The sequence below is a fragment of the Tenrec ecaudatus genome, chromosome 1 (genome assembly GCF_050624435.1).
Source record: "Tenrec ecaudatus isolate mTenEca1 chromosome 1, mTenEca1.hap1, whole genome shotgun sequence".
Taxonomy (NCBI): domain Eukaryota; kingdom Metazoa; phylum Chordata; class Mammalia; order Afrosoricida; family Tenrecidae; genus Tenrec; species Tenrec ecaudatus.
Window position 1 is genome coordinate 32,649,899 of NC_134530.1, and position 23,020 is coordinate 32,672,918.

The 23,020-nt window shown below is 40.0% G+C and overlaps 1 protein-coding gene across 4 annotated transcripts in view; it reads right to left on the reverse strand.

The window, feature by feature from the left end:
* The window catches only part of RERE (arginine-glutamic acid dipeptide repeats), a 535,168-nt gene that overhangs the window by 336,435 nt on the left and 175,713 nt on the right, over positions 1 to 23,020 (reverse strand). For all 4 annotated transcript variants that reach the window (XM_075550652.1, XM_075550645.1, XM_075550656.1 and 1 more), the window contains exon 2: positions 847 to 1,315. In XM_075550652.1, coding sequence (XP_075406767.1) covers positions 847 to 1,171 — 325 coding nt within the window. In that variant the 5' untranslated portion in view covers positions 1,172 to 1,315. The remainder of the gene's footprint in view (positions 1 to 846; positions 1,316 to 23,020) is intronic.

Below are 23,020 nucleotides of genomic sequence, written 5' to 3' on the forward strand. Positions count from 1 at the left end.
GCCAAGTTAATGATATGACATAATGAAGGTTCTTTAATCTCCCTTCCCTGGAAAAACATCAAATAGGGTGACTTTTAATCTGCTAATTATATTTTATAAGAAATTCATGTCACTCCTTAGCAATATAAGTAATTCAAACAAGATTATCTTACTTTTACTGGCTTTTATATAAAGAGTATCTTAATACACTGAATTTTATAAAAAGGTTTTGCTGTGATCTGACCAGTTTTTAATAACTTGTTTCCTTGCATCTCATCTGAGCTTGTCTGTCTTTGACCAATATTATAAAATTTATACAACAGTCTATTTTCTGGAAAAGCAATTAGATTACCTAGTCTCATGTATTACCTTGATTAGACAGCCTGATGCTCAGTACTTGGAAAAGAAAGTTAGCCGGAACAATTAACCTTGGTCTGAAGCAATGAAAATGCCTCTCTAGATTCTGGTCAATATTGTAGGCAATGTAAATTTTCCTGTTTCCATAAATCTCTAGGTTTACTTGTCACTACCATATATGCAGTTTTCATGGTTATTACACTAATTTCTGATGGAACAGTAAGAGTGAAGATGGAAAAAATGAAAAGCACTGGGCTGATGGTAAGAGAACAAGTAGCATGGGGAAAGAAGTATGAATGCACAAACCCAAGAAAGAAGAGCAAGGTAACACATATACCAGAAGAAACTGGTAAACCCAATTAAACGGACATCAGTCAAGTATTTACTATCTCATGTTTGCCAATCCCAAATTATCACTTATTTTCTGGGTTTCAAGTCTCTCTCCTCAATATTTATTTGACCTAAATGCTGTTCGCCTTTCTCCACCACAGCCAGTGCAATGTTCCTTACCTCCTGGTTTGTAGACAACGTCATCCTCTGTGATGTAGGAGGTTATCTCGCCAGTGTCTGTTCTTTCATAACGAGATTTTTTTTTTGGCGGTTTCTTTTTGTTCTTTTTTGTAGACTCCTCTGTGGTGGCACTATTGTTGTCATTGTCTTCATCTTCACTATGGTCACTTTCAGCATAATTTTTTGCTCCCCCTTCCAAGGTACAGCTCCTCCGTGGTCTTGAATTCTCATTTTCTCTGGCTTTGTCTCTTTTTTCTCTCTCTCGGTCCCGATCTCGGTCTCGGTCCTTCTCTTTGTCTTTATCTTTGTCTTTGTCAGCAGTCATGATTCGCCACGTGCCTTCTTCTGTCCTCTCACGGCTAGGCCTCCGTGAAAGGTAGACAGTAAGCCTGGGCTTCAGTCTTCTGAATTTCTCACTCAATCCCAGGAAAAATCCAACCACTCCAACAACCCCAACGTTTCAAAAGTGCTAGTTAGGAGAGAATAAAAAAATTAATTAATTTTTATCTTATTTTCTCATTTATTTCTGACACTTACATTTGTGTTAAATAAATCCCTTAATTACTTGTATTTTAGTTCTAAAACTTTTCTCATAGACTACAGGAAATAACTTAGAAAAACCTAATCTCAACTTCAATCATCTCACAATCTACAATAAACACTTTCTCTTAGGAACTGACACAATGAAGCTATGCCCATGGTCCCTGTTCTCAGTGTTCTGATGCAAAATTAGGAAGCAACTGATTAATTTCTCAGGTTATTAGTGCTAGATAGAAAAGAACATAAATAAACGAATTGAATCTCTTTATTTAAGAAAGCAAACAATAATCAGTTTATCAATTTTATGCCTCAGATATTGGTCATGGCAAAAGGCAGAGAAATTACACTCCCTCCCCAAAAGCAATTAGGTCAAATCTGATACCAGGAACAAACCTTTCCACATGCATTTCAAACATTCTTGGGCATTTTGGGGGGGATTTTTTTTATGTTAACAAAGAAGCAATAGCACTAAAGATATATAAGCAAAGTATGTAGCACAAACCTGGATCATTTTCTTCAAAAAAATTTTTTCAGATAGGATTTCAACTTTCTAAACATTTCAAGAAAAGGAAAAATTATTCTAGTGCTTATAAAAGTTTAGTTTAGATGAACCATCTGCTAAACAGAAATTAAGTCATAATCTCCTAAGTCCCCACAGACCATAATTGTTAGCAACTGCACTAGGCTTAAATTTGGACCCTGAACAAGCCAATCATACAAGAAGGTGGGGGTAAGGTAGGGGGGAATCAAATCATAAAGCTGTTAAAAACATGCCTCCCCTGATACTGAAAACAATTGGGAGTGAGTCTAATGGGAGTCTGAAAAGAACAAGGAACTTAAAAAAAAAAAAGATGACTGACAAATACCTGCTCCAGAAAATTAGGTAAAAGTATTATTTAGTATCCAACGAGGAAAAAACTACCATGTCCAAATTATATATTCAATACTACAAAGAAATAAAGAGTTGCTTCTACCAAGAGTGAGCAAGTAAGAAAAATTCAAGAAACAAGACAATACAACATCTATAAAATAAAATTGAGTGTTAGATATGACCAAGTTCCAGATAATTAAGAACACTGGTAATCCAATGCAAAACTAAATCCATTTACTACTTACATTTGGCTCTAAAATATAGTTCCATAAGGATATTTTTATTTTTCCCCTGTGTACAAACCATTATTTTTCTAAGCCTCATTAGCCAGTGACCAACATACACTAATAATATGGTATTTGAGGAAAAGAGTCCTAGAAAGGAACCAGATAGTGCGGAGATGGGAAATTGTCAATGAAATTTCCTAGAGATGAACACTAAAGTAGACAATGCAGGAACATCTTTACAGCAACAAAGGGTTTATAAAGCAATCCCCTGCCTTTATCTAGTTCAATTCCTTCTCTTTACAGGTCTGAAAAGTAAGCCACACGGATATGGTTATCCCACTTTTCAGAATATATAACTGAAGCTACGAACAGATAATCTGCCCAAGCCTACACAGCCAATTAGTAAAGGCTGGGACTGGGACTCTACAGCAGTCCTTGAAAAGCTCTTGATGTTTTCCTACACATTATCTATCTATGCTGACAATTCACATAGGTAGATTTTTTAATTAAATATTTTTATTGGGGGCTCTTACATCTCATCACAATCCAGCTATCCATCCATTATGTCAAGCACATTTGTACATATGCAGCCATCATCACTTTAAAGCATTTTCTTTCTACTTCATTGATATGAGCTCTTCATTTCCCCCCTCTCCCACCCCAGTCCTCCCTCATGAACCCTTGATAAATTATAGATTATTTTCATATCTTACATCGCCCTCTGTCACCCTTAACCCACTTTTCTGTTGTTTGTCCCTCTGGGAGGGGGTTATATGTCGATCCTTGTGATCAATTCCCCCTTTCTCTTCCCACCTTCCCCTTATCCTCCTGGTATCTCTATTCTCATTGTTAGTCCTGAGGGGTTTACCTATCCTGGATTCCCTGTGTTGTAGGCTTTTATCTGTAGCAGTGTACATGTTCTGGTCTAGTCAGATTTATAAGGTAGAATTGAGGTCATAATGGGGAGGGGGAAGAGAAGCATTAAAGACTGGCTCATCTCTTCCTTGTGACACTTAAGTAAGAGGATGTCCAAATGTCTACAGATGGACTTTGGGTCTCCACTCCACTCCCCAACCCCCACCCCTTAACATTGGTATGTTTTTGTTCTGGGTCCACACTTACAGATTTTTAAAAGCACACTCACCCTTGTCCTCCCTCTGTACCTTACCCCTCCTCCACCTCCACTAACAAAAGACATTTTTCCCCAATTGAAAAGCCAAAATACTGAAAATACTCCAGCTAATCCCTGCACAACTCAATGAAGCAGGAAACACAGAAGATACTTGAACAATAACAAAAGGAAGAAAAATGAATTGGACTATAAAAGCTAGACTACATCTCAAATTCCTAACAGCCTTCATCTATTCCAGAACAAAAGTTTCCTTAGTGTCTACTACGCAATAGGCATTGCTCTTGGCACTGGGAAAATAGCAGTCAAACTCTGTCCTCATTGAGCTTATGTTCTAAAAACGAAGACAATAAATAAAAAGATAAGGCATATGGTATTTCAAAATATTTCAAATGGTATATCCAATAGGACAGGTATGTGGAAGAATTGTGAATTTAAACAGAATGATCAAAGAAGGGCGCACTGCAGTGGTGTTCATCCTGAGTACCAGTGTTACAAAAGAAGCCACCAGGAAGCTGACAGGTGACCGACCCAGCAGTGGGAAAAACAAATGTAATGTCCAGGGGCATGAGCAACCTGGCACACTCAATAGAGCTGGGGCAGCAGGAGGAAGGAGGGTGATCAGAGGTGAAAAGGGAGGAGAAGGACTGGGTTCTGCTGGGCCTTGTAAGGCAACATAAAGGCTTTGTTTTTTGCACAGGTAATGGGAGAGTGGAGTGAAACTTCAGGCAGAACAGGGATCCAAGTAGCAATAACAAAGCTGCAGGGGTACTGGCATTGCAGTAAGAAGACCTTGGGAAGAAGCCTTAGGCAATAAGCCAAGGAAGAGTGGGAGCTGGAGGGGAGGAAGGTGGAACCGATTGCAATGATTGACACATAACCACACACACCCATACCCCGAGGAGGACAAACAACAGAAACCATGGAGGATGAGAGGCATTATTACAAATTATAATAATTTATCAACAGGCCATGAAGAGGGGAGGGGAAAGGGAGGGAAAAATTAGGAGCCAATATCAAGGACTCAAATACAAAGTAAATGTTTTGAAAATGATGATGGCAACAAATGTACAAATGTGCTTGACACAATGGATGGATGTATGGATTGTGATAAGAGTTGTACAAGCACCCAATAAAATTATTTTTAAAATAAAAAAACTTTCTTTCGGTTTATCTGAAAAGGGAGGTCAAAAGAAGAGGTCCAAGCTGCAGATTAAAAATTTAGTTTTTATTTTATTTTTAGTCATTTGACCAGATGAGAATATTTTTTTAAGTACAATGTAAAACCCACAGAGGAAAGCATTACTAAGGCATGGTGAAAAAAATATTCCTGATTATCAAATTGTATTTCAACATTTTACCTTAATTAATCAATAAGAGGAGTAAGTCACCAGCAAAGAAACACACACACACAGGAGAGAGAGCGAGAGCGCAAGAAATTTGGTCATTTAGTTTTAATCTAATCAGGATAAAACACCTTCAACAGAGTTAATGATACAGAGCTATCAAACTTCAATTTACTTCAATCTCTATACAAACATCATTTGCCTTTTCAAGCCACAAATCACCTACTGACACCTCGTACTACTTATTAGAATCAATTCAGATAAAGGACAAAAACTTTGGTCATCCTTTTGGGTCCAAACCTTTTATAAGAAAACCACTCGGAAATAGGGAAGGATACAAATACAGAGGAGTCACAAATTGACAAGTGGGATATACTGAAGATAAATCACCTGAGTACATAGAAAGAATTCACCAAGAGAGTAATAAGAGAGCCCACAGGCTGGTAAACATCTTTAGCAATGACACATCAGACACAGGCCTCATTACTAAAATCTATGATACTTTGCAAGCTTACAATAAGAAAAAAATAAAGGCCCACTAAGGAAGTGAGCAAAGGACCTGAACAGAAGTTTCACAGGGACAGAAATACGAATGGCCAATAAACATACAAGAAAATGTTCCCTATCATTAGCCACAAGAGAAATGCAAATTAAAACCACCATGAGATACCACCTAACACCCTCAAAGATAGCCCGATTCAAAAAATCAGAAAGTAACAAGTGTTGGAGGGGCTGTGGGGAGATATGAACACTTGTCCACTGCTGGTGGATCTGTAGTCATTGTGAAAATAAAATTTGGAGATATCTAAAACACATGGAGACTGAGCTATTATATGACCCAGCAACCCCCCCTACTGGCCATATACCTAGAAGAGGCAAGAAAAAAACCAGTCAGACATCTGTGCTCCAATGTTCATCGTGGACAGTTCACAATTGCAAGGAGTTGGAAACAAGCCAAATTTCCATCAATAGACGAATGGATCTGGATCAAAAAACTGGTACGTACATAGAATATAGTACTGCACATCCCTAAAAAGCAGCAATGAATGCATGAAACGCATTGCCGCATGGAAAGAACTGGAGAGAATCATAAGTGCTGTAAGTCAAGCACAAAAGGACAAATATAACATGAGTCCACTGAGATAAGCTTCTAAAAATGGGCATAAGGGAAAAGTTACTATATACATACATCCCTGGGGTGAGGTCCAGCAACTATGGCAGGGGCCAAACCCAATCCAGGGATACATGTGGTAGCCAACTAAAGAGGGGGGAAGGAAGGAAGGAAGGAAGGAAGGAAGGAAGGAAGGAAGGAAGGAAGGAAGGAAGGAAGGAAGGAAGGAAGGAAGGAAGGAAAGGAAGGAAGGAAGAGAGAGAGAAAGAAAGAAGAGAGAGAGAAAGAAAGAAACAAACAAACACGGGTAGGGGGAGCACTAATCCACCCAAGAGGAGGGTATTGTTTATATCTCCACAGGAGAGGGAGAGAGAGACCAGCTTCAACCAGATGGGCCAAGACATGAATACAATATAACCAATAGAGAGGTCTGCGGGGCTGGCCCCAATCTCAAATATGTGGACACCCCCTAACCCCTTCAGAAGAATGCACTTCAAAGGACAGCACTGGAACAACAGTTTGGGAAGAGGGGTGCACCTGATTAGAGCACACAGGAGAAATGCAAAGGGATGGAAAGGGCATCCTGGCCCACTAAACCCCAAGGACAATGTTCCTGCTTGGAGCAGACAACTCACGTGGAGGACTGTAGGGCCTGCCCCACCACAGGACACCGCATTCTGCACTGAACCACGACGCGACGCTGCAGGGGACAACACTGGAGACACAGTATGGGAATAGTGCGTGGTCTGGCCCCATCACGCTGCGGGGAGGCACTGAGGGCATGCAGCAGGAGAAGCAGACTGAAAGTACACTTGGGAGAGAGTGTGGCACCTCATCAGACTTGACTGCAAAACACTGGTAAAGGCCAACAAACAGACCTTGAGCTATTTATAGGCTTTTCCAGTTTTGTGAGTGGTTTTCTTTTTATTGTTATTTTGTGCTGTTGTTATTGTTTTGTTGGTGTTGGCCTCCTTTGTTGTTTTATTTGGCTTTACCTGGTCTTTGTACTTAATCATGTATTTGCATATCTAGCTAGATAAGATAGGCAGGATAAATAATTCAGAGATGAAAAGAATGGGACAAATGGTTGGGGGGGGGTAATGGGAGAAGGTGGGGTGGGAGAAAAGGAAGAGAGGGTGAACCAACCCAGAGACAAAGGAACAATGAGTGAACTAAAATCAATGAAAGGAAGGTCTTAGGATGCCTAGTGGGGCTCCATCAAGGGCAATGCAGCAGCGAGGAATTACTAAACCCAAATGAAGGCTGAACACGATGGTGGGACAAGATGGAAATAAAAAGGAAATAGAGGAAAGAACCAGGAAGCAAAGGACATTTATAGAGGCCTAAATACAGGCATTTACATATGTAAATACATAGAATGAGAGGGGAACTGAACAATGTACTCACATCTCTATGTTAAGAATTCAGGTTACAGATGGACATTGGGCCTCTACTCAAGCACTCCCCTAACACAAGAACACTTTGTTCTAACAATCCAGCATTCTGTGATGCTCAATTTCCCTCATGATCCCTAAAGACAAAATGGGTGCATAAGTAAATGCAGTGAAGAAAGCTGATGGTGTCCAGCTATCTAAAGATATAGTGTCTGGTGTCTTAAAGACTTGAAGATAAACAAGCAGCCATCTAGCTCAGAAGCAACAAAGCCCAAATGGAAGAAGCACACCAGCCTGTGTAATCATGAGGTGTCAATGAGATGAGGTATCAGGCATCTAAGACCCAGAATAAAGCCATACCTAAGGTGAATTGGGGGCGCGGCATGAAGTAAAGACCCAATGCCCATCTCTAGACAATTGGACATCTCCTCACAGAGGGGTCACAGGGAAGAGATGAGCCAGTCAGGGTGCAGCACAGCACCAATGAAAACACACAACTTTCCTCTAGCTCTTTGGTGCTTCCTTCACCCACCCACTATCATGACCTCAATTCTACCTTACAGATCTGTTAGACCAGAACATGCACACTGCTCCGTATGAGAGTCCGAAACACCGGGCACGCAGGATAGATAAACCCCTCAGGGCCAACAAAGAGAGTAGAGATACCAGGAGGATTAGGTGAGGGTGGGGGGGGGGGAAGGGGAAACCAATCACAGGGCTCAATCTAGAACTCCCCCCCTGGGGGACGAATAACAGAAAAGTGGGTGAGGGGCGATGCAAGACAATATAAGATATGGAAAAAATAATCTATAAATTATCAAGAGTTCCTAGGGAAGATGGGTATGGGAGGGAGGGGGAAGAAATAAAGAGCAAATATAAGGGGCTCAAGTGGGATGAGAATGTTTTGAAAATGATGATGGTGGCATATGTGCAAATGTGCTTGACACACTGGATGAATGTATGGATTGTGATCAGAAAGATCCTCCAGTAGAAGTATTTTAATAAAAGAAAAGAAACCCACTCCCCATCCCCATTAAGGATATTGGATTGATAATGCCAAAATCTAGGTTCCTGGCTGTGCCACAACTGGCACCTCTTCATGCAAACCACTCTACTTCTCTGAGTCAGAGTTTTATCTCTATAAAATGGGGACAAAACTTCGCAAGCTTGTGAGACGTGTGAATAAAAGACAAACTTGTCAAGCCAATTCTTAATCATAGCAACCTTATAAGTCAGAGTAGAATAGCCACATAGGGTTTCCAAGATTGTAAGTCTTTCAAGGATGCTAATTGCCACATCCTTCCTCTAAACCACCAACCTTTCAGTTAGAGACCAAGTACAGCACCACTGCACCACCAGCATTCCTATGTGAGGTTGAAGGGTAGCAAAAATACGATTCCTACTCCTCAAGACACCTGGCAGTTTGTCTTACCTTGGTAGTTCGTATGTCTCCATAATGCTATCTAACGCCACTGGAATCTCAAATGTCAGCAGGATCATTCGTTTTGAACAGATTTTAGCACCGTTTCTGGACTAAGAGTAGGAAAAAGGTCTTGGTGATCCACTTCTTAAAATTTTCCAATGAAAAACCCCATAAACGAAAACAATACTATCCAACACAGTGCAAGACGAGGAGCTGCCTAGTTTAGAAGGCATTCAAAATACACAGTGGCTAGAACTATGGACTTGTGCATACCGAAGATCACGGAGATGGTACAGAATAGGGTTTGGCAGCATTTCATTCTGTTGAGAAAGGGGTTGACACTGAGTCAGAGACAACTTGACCACAATAAAGAATAGCAATCACTCAAGAAACATATTAGCAAAAAGAAAAAGAGGGAGACAGTGAGAAACAAGCAAACTTATTAGGTATTGTGGAATGGGCTTGGATCTATTTATTGTACAAATAAAATTAAATGGTGCAGAAGTTACTGCAAATAAACTTAAAAATATCTCCTCTTAGATCATGTAAAACTTGCCAATGGAAGGTCACTGCCACTTGAGTTCTCAATCCTGGAGTTCTCTTCTCAGTCTAAAACCAATGTCTTTGTAAGACAGGACTCACACATCAAATGCAGGCCATGAAATTCAATTAACTCTTCTTATACAATCACAGTAAGAACATTTTTATAAATGTCCAACCACATACCATGTACTTTGAGCTCTTATAGCCTACCAAACATACGCTTAATGCCTGTGTAATTCAGCCATTGCTCAAACTGAAATGTAACCTTGCCTATTTCAAGTCATCATCATCTCTCACGCAGATTAATACAACTGCCTCCTAACTGGTCTCTCTGACTGCAAATTTTTATTTGCTTTTGCCTTCCTTCTCATCCTTCTTCCAGTGCAGTCAGCCAATATATCAGACACACCACTACTTCTCCTTTCCTCTGTTCACAGCTTTATTAAGATAAAATTCACAATGCATACAAATTGTCTATTTAAAGTATACAGTTCAATGCCCATCATTCATGTTCAAAGGTCCCAAAGACTCTTATGCCCCTTCACTTCTCTAGCTTCATCTCCCCTATAACTGCTCCCACCTCTGTTCTTCCACTGTGGTCCAGCCACCAAGGTACTCCTTCAGACCCCGGAGCCTATCTGCTTCAAATTCTTTTTCTTCCCCAATGTCTTCCTAACTTCACACCTTTAGTGTCTCAAGCGTTTATGCTCTCAATCATGGAAGCCCTCCCCAACCAACTAGAAATCTGCCCTCTCATTGTGTCCACCCTGCCTGTGGTTTTCATCAATCTTTCTATAGGATCAAATGTTACCTTGTGTCAATTCTCCCCTATCTGAAAAGTCCATGAAAAGGGCCTTGTCTATCATATTCACTGAAACAATCCCACTAGAGCCAATTCTCCGCATTACCTCTACTAGAGAATCTTCTCGCTCATTTGACCATTCAGCCCCATCTGAGACCTTCCTTCTGGGAAGTTCTTTTTCTTTGGCTTTCTTGGCATTAGGCACTATTGAGCCTCTCTAACTGCTCTCTAATCTTTTCTGCGCCAACCAGAGTAGGATTTCCTCAGGTGCTTCCTGGCGTCCTCTTATCCTCCACTTTCTCCCTAGTCAATCTCATCCATGCCTTTTAATCCTCAGGTACCATCATGTACATAGGTGATCCATGCACAAATGTACCTAATGAGACTCTCCTTCAGCTTCAGATGCATGAACAACTCCCTACCTGAGGTCTCCTCATGGATGTCTTCAAGGCACCTCAAATATTCAAACCAAGTACATGCTGGGGCCCAAACCAGCTCGTCATCTAGATGGTCTCACTGGGTGACTAGAACCTATCTCCAAGCCTGTTAACATCAGACACCTAGGCAGCAGCTTTATGCGACATCCTGTAATATATCCTCATATCCTATAATCCTGTTATTATCTTATACATTGCTCTCAAATGTACCTATTTCTAACATGTCTAATATCACAATCATACTTCAAATTTCTTGTTATTATTACTTGTCTTTTATTTGGGCACAAGGCATAGCAAGCCCAAGCACTAAGGACTAGAATGCTGTCCAGGCCTGTGCCATCCCCATGATTGGCTGCAGACCACCACTGGCCCCAAAGGGTCTTCATTGTCCATCTTACTCTGGAAGCTCCTCAGAACTCTCCAGCATCATAAAAACCTGCATGTCTCCAGTAACAGGCAGGTGGTAGTTACACATGAAAAGCAGTGGTTGGAATTAACCCAGAATCTCTTTGATGGAAAGTGAGAATTCTGTGAAATTTCATGCCTCCATTAGTTCGAGATACTAGTATGAATTCTGCACCATATCAAGTCTTCTTAATTGGCTTCTTCAAGTGTACTCTTTTGAACCTCCACAGTTCCTTTTATACATAGAAGCTAGGATAATTCTTTCGAAAAACAAGTATGATCATGTCAATCTCTATTTTCAAATACTTCAATGAGTTCCCATTTTTGCTAGATAAAATCTAGATCCTTAAAAAGATCTACAAAGTTTTAACCTTTTTTTTAGTCTCAGCTTATCTCACACTACTTTCCTGCACTCTAAGCCCAACCACACCAGCCTTCCCGTCAGTTCCCTGAACATCCAGAACAATACCTCTCACCAAGAGCCCTTTGCTCAGGCTCCTCCCTCAGTTCTAAGATGAGTTTCTCTATCCTTTGCCTAAGTATCTCCTACTCTGTAATCAGGTCACAGGTCATCAGCCTCTCTTGTACAAGTCAAATCCCCTTCACAGTACTTTCCACAACTGTAATTTTATCTTTGTGCGATTTGATTGTCATCTGTCACCACATACAAGCTAGAAGCTCCATTGGGACACTGCTCATTGGGCCTTTTGTGGTATTACCAGATCCAAATTTAGTGACACATAAAGCGGGTTTTCAGTTTTCCTTTCATCCCTCCTCACATATAAACCGAGTCCATCAAAAGGACAATACGATGAGACTTTTATTTAGGGCATAAAATATTTTATGAATAAATAACTGAAGTGGTACTTACACATGCTCTTAAACTATGAAAAGGATAAAAGAAAAAGAGAAGGAAAAACCTCATTCAAGAGAATATTCAACTACCTGGTCTGCCTTGTTGGCAGTTGCGAGGGAAAAGCAGAGGGACTGAGTACATAGTATTAGAGCATGCGGTACCACAGCAGCTAGCAGTGACTAAGCGCTGAATGTGCACTGAGCATTTGATACAGCTTAATGATGCATGCCATCTGACTCCATCAAGGGCCACTCATAATTAATTGTACTAGCCCATCTGAGAATGAAAGAAGGCACAATAAATATGTAAAAAAATACAAGCAACTCATATAGTCACACCAAATATAATCGTATTCAATAGGTACTTTTGGTTAGGTACATTTTACTTCATGCAAAATTAAGCACAGACAAGCTAAACAAGTTAACCAAGGTCTCATAACTAAGTTTTAGACTTAGGATTAACATCCGACAGAGACTCCAGAGCCAACAATCTTTTTCTTTTTTAATTCATTTGATTGGGGGCTCATACTACTCTTACCACAATCTGTACATCCATCTACTGTGTCAGCACATTTGATGCCATCATCAATTTCCAAACATTTTCTTTCTACTTAAACCCTTCGTATCAGCTCTTCATTTTTTTCCCTCCCTCCTTCCCTCCCTCCCTCATGAACCCTTGATAATTCCTAATGTTTTTTTCATGTCTTACCACTGACCAATGAATGTATCTCTTCACCCACTTTTCTTTTGTCCATCGCCCTGGAAGGGGGTTCAAGATAAGAGATCATTGTGATCAGTTCCCCCTTTCTACCCTACCTTTCCCTTACCCTCCTTGTACGGCTACTCTCAATATTTGTCCTGAGGGGTTTATCTGTCCTGGAGTCCCTGTGTTTCCAGCTCTTATCCTGTACCAGTGTACATTCTCTAGTCTAGCCGGATTTGTAAGGTAGAACTGGGAGTCATGATAGTATGGGGTGGGGTGGGGTGGAAGAGCATTAAATAAACTAGAGGAAAGTTGTATGTTTCATTGGTGCTATACTATACATCCTCAATGGCCCAGAGTCAACATTCTTAACCATAGCACTATTCTGTCTAAAATTAAATCAAAATAAAGAGAAGGAAAAGCAACTTATGGCAATTGAGCCAATTCTAATTCAAAATACAGGAAAACTGTCCTAAAATGTTATTATCCAAGGTGATAATCTTTACAGAAGTAGGCTGCTACATGATTCTCCCTCAGAGCAATTGGTGAGTTCGAAAAGCCTGCATTTCAACTAACTGAGCACTTAACCACTGCACCCACCACCAAGGTACCAAGTAGCTAAAATTACACAACCCTGCCTTAAAAGCAAAGTTATCTAATCAATAACACACTAAGCTACAGGGGACTGTTGTAGGTACTGGAGATTAAAATGCCATTTTAGAAACATCTTGTCTGGTAGTAGGAAAGATTTGCCAGCAAAAGTTACTAGTGCCATTCAAACAAGCTCATTTTCAAATTCTTCTCTCTGGAAGCCTAAATAAGAAACCACACACCTCATGTAGTTCAAGTACTTCTGCCTTTGCAATTTCTGCAATTCTAGGGTCTCAACAAATGTTTTAAGCATTCTGAACTGTAGGAACACAACAGATGGCCCAAGCATGGAAGACCTCAGGAAACTCCAGCTCTGCTGGCTGGACCTCCAATGGCAGCACCTGCAGCCAGCTCCACCACCCTGTCATAGAGAACCTCTAGGCCAGAGCAGAACTGCCCCTTGGGGTTTCTGAGGCTGTCAATCTTTGTGAGTGCAGAAAGCCTTAACTTTCTTCCATGTAGCAGCTGGGGTGGTTACAAACTGCTGACCTGGTGGTTCCAGCCCAACTCCTCATTAACTACACAACCAAGTGAGACCCATTACTTATAGCTTGGCAAACAGCTTTCAATTTTATTTTCCTGTTTCCTTTCATATCAACATGACTGGAAAGAAAATATAAGGACTTTTTCTCTGGGAAGGAAAATGTTACTGTAACACACATACTGAATGGCTAAGAAAGAAAGCATTTTTATAAAATCAGCATGCTACAGTTATTAGCTCAAAATATGCCAGAGAACTGCTGAAGAACCTATGAGGTCCCGTGGTTCCGGCAGGGGGTGGGGGGATGAGCATGGAGATGGGGAAAAGGAAGTGGTGTTAACCAACCCAGGGACAAGGTAACAACAAATGATCCTAAATCAGTGGCAAGGAAGGTGTAAGAGGCCTGATAGGGATTGATCAAGGGCAATGTAACCGAGAGGAAGTTCTGAAATCCAAATGAAGGCTGAGCATGATAGTATGACAAGAAGAAAGTAAAAGGAAATAGAGAAAAGAACTAGGAGGCAAAGGGCATTTAGAGAAGTCTAAATACAGGCATGTACACATGTAAATATACTTATATATAGTGATAGGGATATAGATCTATATACATATATTTATAGGTTTATTATTAAGGTAGCAGCAGATGGACCTTGGGCCTCCACTCAAGGACTCCCTCAATGCAAGAACACTTTTTTTTATTAAACTGGCATTCCATAATGCTCACCTACCCGATTCGATCGCTGAAGGCAAATGTGTGCATAAGCAAATGTGGTGAAGAAAGCTGATGGTACCCGGTTATAAAAAGATACAGTGTCTGGGTTCTTAAAGGCTTTAAGGTAAATAAGCAGCCATCTAGCTCAGAAGCAACAAAGTCCACATGGAAGAAGCACACCAGCCTGTGTGATCACAAGGTGTGATCAGATACCAAGCATCAAAAAACAAAAAAATCATAATCATTGTGTGCTCACCTTCCCAATAAGATCACTCACCTTCCCAATAAGACAAATGGGTGAATAAGCAAATGTGGTGAAGAAAGCTGATGGTGCCCGGCTATCAAGAGATACAGCATCTTAAAGGCTTGAAGGTAAACAAGCAGTCATCTAGTTCAGAAGCAACAAAGCCCACATGAAAGAAGCACACCAGACTGTATGATTACGAGGGGTCAACAGGTTTCAGATATCAATGAACAAAAAAAATCATATCATTGTGAATGAGGGGGAATGCAGATTGGGGATCCAAAGCCCATCTGCAGGTAACTGGACATTCTCTTACAGATGGGTCACAAGGAGGAGACAAGCCAGTCAGAATGCAGTGGAGCAAGGATGAAACATACAACTTTCCTCTAGTTCTGAAATGCTTGCTCAGCCCCCCTCCCCCGGACTATCATGACCCAATTCTACCTTACAAATCCAGCTAGACCAGAGGATGTACACTGGTACAGATAGGAACTGGAAACACAGGGAATCCAGGACAGATGATCCCTTCAGGATCAGTGGTGAGAGTGGAGATACTTGGGAGGGTGGAGTAGAAAGGGGAAACCGATTACAAGGATCTGGATATAACCTCCTCCCTGTAGGACAGACAACAGAAAAGTGGGTGAAGAGAGACATCAGACAGTGTAATTCATAACAACTTATGAATTATCAAGGGTTCATGAGGGAGGGGGGAGGAACAGAGAGGGAGGGGGGAAATGAGGAGCTGATACCAAGGGCTCAAATAGAAAGAAAATGTTTTGAGAATGATGAGGGCAAAAAATGTACAAATGTGCTTAACACAATGGATGGATTATGATCAAAGTTGTATAAGCCCTCAATAAAATGATCTTTAAAAAAGAAAGAAAACATCAGTAACAACAACAAAAAAGAACCTGTGAGGTGACATTGAAATATGGAGTCAACAGTTGGTACAAATTCATGCAAAAGTAAGACTATTTTACATCTGAAAATGATGTGGAATTAAAAGCAGTACTTCTTGTAAAATTTAATGAGTCCTGCATTTCTTCCACCTGACCAAACTCAACTATATAAGCAAATGACTTGCTTCTAACTGTGATTAGGTTCTACAGGTGCTCATTCTCCTCGTGTGGGTTTCTTGAAGGAATCTAATTAATGGCAATAGGATACACTATTAAGGTTCAGAAAGTGGCCTCCATGGTGTCAAACTAGATAGAAAACTGGAATGAATCCCCCTTACTAGAGGCAGGTTGGAAACTTACTCACTGCCACCAAGTCAATTCTGATTCACAGTGATCCTAATGGACAGAGGAGAATGCTCTCGTAGGCTTCTCAGGCTGTAACTGTTTCCGTGGATAGAAAGCTTCCTCTTTCTCCTGAGGAGCAGCTAGAGTTTTCAAGCTGCTGACCTTGTTCACCCCTTAAACACTACACCAGCAGGGCTCCTATGCTTAGAGCAACAGTTCATTATTTCCTACAGTGTTTTTCAGGAAAAAATGGAAAGAACTAAGATTGGTGGACTGACAAATAAAAGATCTCAATTCTCTTCCCAAGACAAAACAAAAAATCACAGCAGAGGATATAAGAAAGTATCCAGTAGAGCAATTAATAACCCATTTCAACTTAAGTCACAAACAATATATACTAAGCTTTATTAAATTTTAAGCAGGGCCAAAGAATTGTCAAAGATAAGGTGCTCTAGAAGGTTTCTGATAAAACTCCTCCCTTCTTTAAAAAGCATGCAAATCCAAACATGCCAACAATCCCTGTGAAGTCTTTTGCAAATTACACACAGGATTCCCACTCACGGACTGAAGTGGTCTCTCCGACTTCATAGGTTAAGGCAGTCACAATTCACTCTATGCCAGGGCTTCTCCGTTGTGGCCTCGTTGACAGTTTGGTACAGATTATCCCTGTGTGCTGCAGATTATTTAGCAGCATACCTGGGTCTACCCATGCAGATTCCAATTCCAGCAGCACAACTGACTCTCCCAATCCAGACAACGAAAAATATCTCCATTGCCAATGTTCCCTGGGAAAGCAAAATCGCCCCCAGTTGAGAACATTATTGCACATATTTCAAAGAGTCGGGCATTTGTGCTGGTTTATGCAAAACAGCACTTGACTAATAAGGAATGCATAAAGTTAGCAGCATTACAAGATCTATATACCACGCTCTTTGTCCTCTGAAGTAACCTGACTGATTCAAAGCACAGCCCTGCACAGTCAGTATGCCGATGTGTGAAGCTGAATTAGGAAGGCAGAAGTATTATCCTGTAAACTCTGAGGATTAGTGAAGAGTAATTGTGCTCAATGGTGACCAACTCTTCTCGTGGGCCAAGTGACTCTGCTGTCACCCAGATAACAGAAAACCCGCTGGCTATAAGGACAAGGGAAACCAATGGTCTGTGAAACCATGTTCTGATCTCTAAGAGGGAATTTTCATAACCCATTTTTCCAAAACAGAGACTGCAGAGAGTGAACCATGAATAGAAGAGGTAAATTTAAAAAATAAATAACCAAATACATAAAATGGTATTTTATTTAGCAATTTTAAAAAATGAAGTAAAGAGATAACACCAATGAATCTGGATCACAGGCTAGTTTAGGGGAGCCAGTCACAAAAGACATGTTATGTGACTTCACTTACAGTAAATATTCAAAACAGGCAAACCCATAGATAAAAGTAGATCATTCTTTGCCTCTGGCTAGGAGGTACAGGGAATTGAGGGAGCAGCAAAGGGATTCAGGGTTTCTTTCTAAATTTATAAAATGTTCTCATATGGTAATGGTTACACAAATCTGTATATACATGGAAAGTCATTAAATTACACATTTTACATGAAAGAATTGCATGACAAATGAAGTATGTCTCAATAAAACTATTTAGAAAGAAAAAAGGCAAGAACATTATACCCTAATAAGAAAGAGCGCAGATTTATTATACAGCCACATAGAAGATGACTCTGAATATAAAATTCACAAAAATGAGCGCTACCTCTGCATTTGAGAAAGAGCTGCTTTTAAAACTGCAAAAACAGTGTGACTTTTCATTTCATGCAATGCTAGGAAGAACTTTCTTTGGGCCACAGCAATGTTTACTACAGTTACTAGGTCGGGGAGAGGCAGACAACAAACATAATGGATCAGTGTTAGTGCTATGCTAAACTTAGGTAAAGGGGATGGGAGTTTTATTAAGGTGAGCACTGAATATAATGGGTCATGTGGGCAAAGTTCTAAAGGAAGAGAGCAAGCCATCTACTTATCATGGAGCAAAAGTGTTCCAGGCACAGAAGAAACGGAAAAACAAAAATAAAGCTCACTGTCATCAAGTTGATTCCAGCTCATAGTAACCCAACAGAAAAACAAATTTCAAAGGCCTAAAGCAGAAGCCAAGAGGGCAAAGTAGAAGGTGATGGCCGAGAAGTAACTGGTTAGCTGCTAGTCCTGTAAAAGAAAAGCTATTTCAAAAGTTTTGTATAGTGGCATGAGATCTAAGTCAAATTTTCAGACTCCTCTGTCTGCTGGAGGGTTACAATATAAGCAGTTACTAGTTAGTCAATTAGGCAACTATCAATTCCACATAATATTATGATAATGAAGGTGCTAATAAATTCAGATTATATTTTGATTATAAATTCAGACTATATTTTGAAAGTAGAGCCATCAGAATTTGTTGGCAGATTGGATGTAGGGTAGGAAATAGAATCAAGGTTTGGGGCTAAACAAATAGGAGAAGAGTTGTCATTTACTGATATGGGGAAGGAAGGAAAAGCAATGTGGGGTTCTGTTTGGGGTATACTGGATTTGAGATGTCTAGTAGATATCTAAGCCAAGATATATGAATGACTGTGTATGGATCCAGAAGTCAGAAAGCTCCAGCCTCGATATGTAAATCTAGGAGTCCTCGGCACACAGGCACGAGTGATAAATATGAGACTGTTGTTGACCTTGTATGAGACAGGGTAAGGCTGCCCCCTACAGGGCTTTCTAGTCTGTGACCTTTACAGGAGCAGACCACCAGGTCTTTTCTTTGGCAGAGCAGCTGCAACCATTGTGAACATCAAGTCTCTTTAAATATGAGAATACATTATTTCACAACAAATTCCTGTGGATGAAATAGTCAAGGCTGCAAAAGAATACCAGAAACACCATGATATTATGGACAAGCCAAGTAGGTCAAACTGCCAGTAAAGTTGCAACAACAGGATGGTGAGAAAACTTTATAACAAGACCATGTTCTAATAATCCTCAGATGAAAGCAACACACTGCTTTATTCATAGACAAGCCCTTTACATACGTAAAAGATGCCTGTGGATAAATTCCATCTTAATAACGCTATCATCAAACGTACATCAAAGAAAATCCAAACTACTACGGTCCTGGCTGATTTCTGCTTTAGGAGACACAGGATGTGAATACATCCCCCTGCTGTCTACCAGGAGTATAAACAGGCTGTCCAAATACAGGGTTCTGGAATGTGGGAGTGTGGGAAGTAGGGTGGTGAAACTTTTTCACCTGACACATTGTTTTATTTTAATTGAAAACTCATTTTACTGGGCGTTCTTACAGCTCTTATACCCCACACGTCCATTTTATCAAGTATATTTGTACATATGTTGCCATCATTATATCCTAGATTTACTTTCTATTGAACGCTTGATATCAGCTTATCTTTTTTGCCCTCCCCGCCTTTGTGACCCCTTGACAAATTATAAATGATTATTTTCATAACTTACACTGGCTGCTGTCTCCCACCCCCCATGGCCTGACATCAGTATTAAAGGTCACGCACTAATTTTTTAATAGCTTTCTTATCTAACATTGTTGAGTGTCTGAATTAACTAGACTGAGATTTTTAAGTGTTACTACATGTATGCATTCAAAAATTCAACTCAAGAGGTTAAGATTTAAAAGGCTCAGTGGTGATAGTTTAATTAATAAATAAATATGATATCCACTAGAGCAGCAGCCAAATCAATACACTTTATTATTTTAAAAGAAGTGATTAGAAATGGTTTGCTGCATTCAAAAAGCTATGTGCATTACCACAGGAAGATTACATTTATCTAAAAGGGGGGAAGCTGCTAAATTTAAAAAAATTATTTAAAAAATCGTAAATCATTTAAAGACATCAAATTAACAAATTCTAGTTAGTATTAATAAAGATGTTTCCAGCAACTTCAGATAATCTTGGTAGTACAAGCACTATTCTATAATTGACTATAGACCATTCTCAGTATTTGTTGGCACAATGGAGCCTGTGTTAGTCTGGGTAGGCTAGAGAAACAAATTCATAAACACACATATGTATGTAAGGGAGAGGTTTGTATACAAGAGCAATTGGACATTGAGAAAATATGCCAGCCCAGTCCAGATCAAGTCCATAAGTCCAATATTAGCCCATATTTCCATTATCAATCTAGAAACTCCTCTTCAGACTCACGAAACCCATGCAATAACGCCCAATGTAGAATATCACATGCCAGTGGGCAGAAAGTCTTTGGATGCAGTGTTATTGGAAACATCTCAGTGCTGGCAGGGGTCTCTCTGTGGCTTCTCAGGCTTCTGAGGTCTGGTTGCATCCATGTGGCTTGTCTTCTGAAATGTCTCCCAGGGCATAGCAGAGAGAGAGGTGTCTTCTGCCTCCAAGGAGGAAGTACCAGATTTCCCAGAATTCTCAGGAGAAGGCCATGCCCACAGAAGTCTCTTGGCTATCTCCAGATTGACAGACCAGACTCCACCCCTACACTCTTAATCCTTAAACTGACATCAGATTAGGTAACTACCACAGAGCCTCTATTTAAAAGCTAATTATATTAAAAAGCAGTCAGAAAAGCTGTAGAATGGAGGTTGCTGCCCAGTAAAGTTATGATTTCTAAATAAAGATTCTGATGTAGTCACTGTCATCACCAGTAATGAAGGTCTTTCCAGGCGAAGTACCGATATACTAAGATAACCCAGAGTGATCAGTGATATATACCACATACAGCAAGAAGCTGAAAAGCACCAATGGCAATCTGTGAAGTGAAGCAAGCACTTTCCATTTTGGAAACTGAAAATGAGAAAAGGGCTACAACTGGAAAAAAAGGAAATCATAAAAGGAAGTACAGGACAGCACAAGCCGGTATCATGCCACATACACATCCCACCGAAAGACCTCTCACAAGTCCCTCTTTAGTTCCTCTTCAGCCTTGGAGGTAGGGGCTTCCGGTCCTAATGTCAACCCACTGTATGTTTAGTTTTCAAACAAAAAACAAGTCTTAAGATGGAACTGAACTAACAGCAACAGTTCTCTCTAAAGCCAGTGCCCATGGAGATCTTGGAAAGAAAGTCACTACTACATGAATTTGTGAAACAAATGGCCCTGAAAGACAAGTACCACTAAGCATTATATTTGTTCAAAGAATGAATGGAAAAATACTGTATTCTTATGTGAAAGATTACCCATGTTAAACTTATAACAGCAAAATTTAAAAATGCAAACTTCCGTTAATAAATGCAAAGATGCCTATTTTTCTGTAGATAATCTAGACCAGGGGTCCTCAAACTACGGCCCGCGGGCCACATGTGGTCTGCCTAGGACATTTATCCAGCCTGCTGGGTGTCTTCGCCCCGTTTTGTTTTTTACTTCAAAATAAGATATGTGCAATGTGCATAGGAATTTGTTCATAGTTTTTTTTTTAACTATACTGTGGCCCTCCAACGGGTCTGAGGGACAGTGAACTGGCCCCTTGTTTAAAATGTTTGAGGACCCCTGACAGCTACAGATTTACTAATAATGTAAGTATGACTAGGTTAAAAAATACTTTTTTGATATACAGATCTGATCATTATCATCAGAAGAAAATGGAGAATTTTCCCCCAGAGCAATATTGCAGAGTTTTCAGAGCTTTCCCAAACAAGCTTGCTTTCATTCATTCCTTCATACATTTATTTATTTATCCGACCAAGTCTCTAAATATGAAACCAATAAACAGGATCACACCTAAAATAATAACTGCTAACTGTGCAGGGGAACAGGAGACTGGCCTATACATCTCTTCTGCAAGTCCATCTTCTAGCTAGACCTGTATTGGTCATGAGCTGACAGGCCTGACCATAGTTATTTCATTCTAAGCTTTCATCTCACAGTGCAAGATAAAAAGGCAGAAGAACAGTTGCCATATTAAGTAAGGTATGTACCCCAACTTTTCAAAGTCAAGTTAGGTTCCCCTAACTTCCTCAATTTTATTGTGAAGGAAAAGTTAAATCTACAAGTAAATACTCATTCCATACCCCATAGCAAGAAAACCATCAGAAGCTCAATTTATTATACAACGTAAATGTATACGAAGAGCTCTGGTCTCTAGTGGCCTTTAAGATTACTCAGGAAAATGTAAGCATGGAAATATTCAACACAGAACATAAATTCCCAAGGCAACTGACAAATACAACCTAGAGAGCTGAAATGTAAATACAGCAGAGGGTTAGAACAGCATTTTCAAAAGAAATCCTTTTTTTCACTTCAGCAAGCAGGGAAATTTCTTCTCAAAAGCTTTCAATGGAAAACTGCCACTTCTGATTGAAGTTAATTTGATCAAATACAAGGGACTTGGGGAAATACATAGATTCCTTTCTTTACTCTCCTCCCAGATTTACTTTGCAACTTGCAAATTGACTAACTATCTAGAGACATGTGTGCCATTTTCAGCAACTGTGAATTTACAGTATTTTGAAAACGGTTGGATATACCAGTATGTGTTATTCTTCCCTATAGGTCTGATACTTTTTATATCTTTCAAACAAATGACATGAAACAAGTGGGAAGCATTTTTAGAACATTAACAGAATTTGAGGATTTTGTTTTTAAAACTAGTTTTTTGAGCTGGAAACACAGGGAATCCAGGCCAGGTAAACCCCGAGGACCAATAATGAGAGAAGCCATACCAGGAGGGGAAGGGGTAGGGGGAACCAATCACAATGATCTACATATAACCCCCTCCCTCCTCCCAGGGTAATGGACAACAGAAAAGTGGGTGAAGGAAGCCATCGGTCAGTGCAAGACATGAAAAGATAATCATAATTTATAAATTATCAAGGGTTCATGAGGGAGGCAAGGAGGAGGGGGGAAAAGTGAGGAGCTGATACCAAGGGCTCAAGTAGAAACAAACTGTTTTGAAAATGATGATGGCACCATATGTACAAATGCACTAGACACAATGGATAGATGGTTAGATGAATTGTGGTGTGCTGTGTGAGCCCCAATAAAAAGGTTTAATTTTTTTAAAAAGGTGCTCTTTGGTCACCATTTTTTAAAACT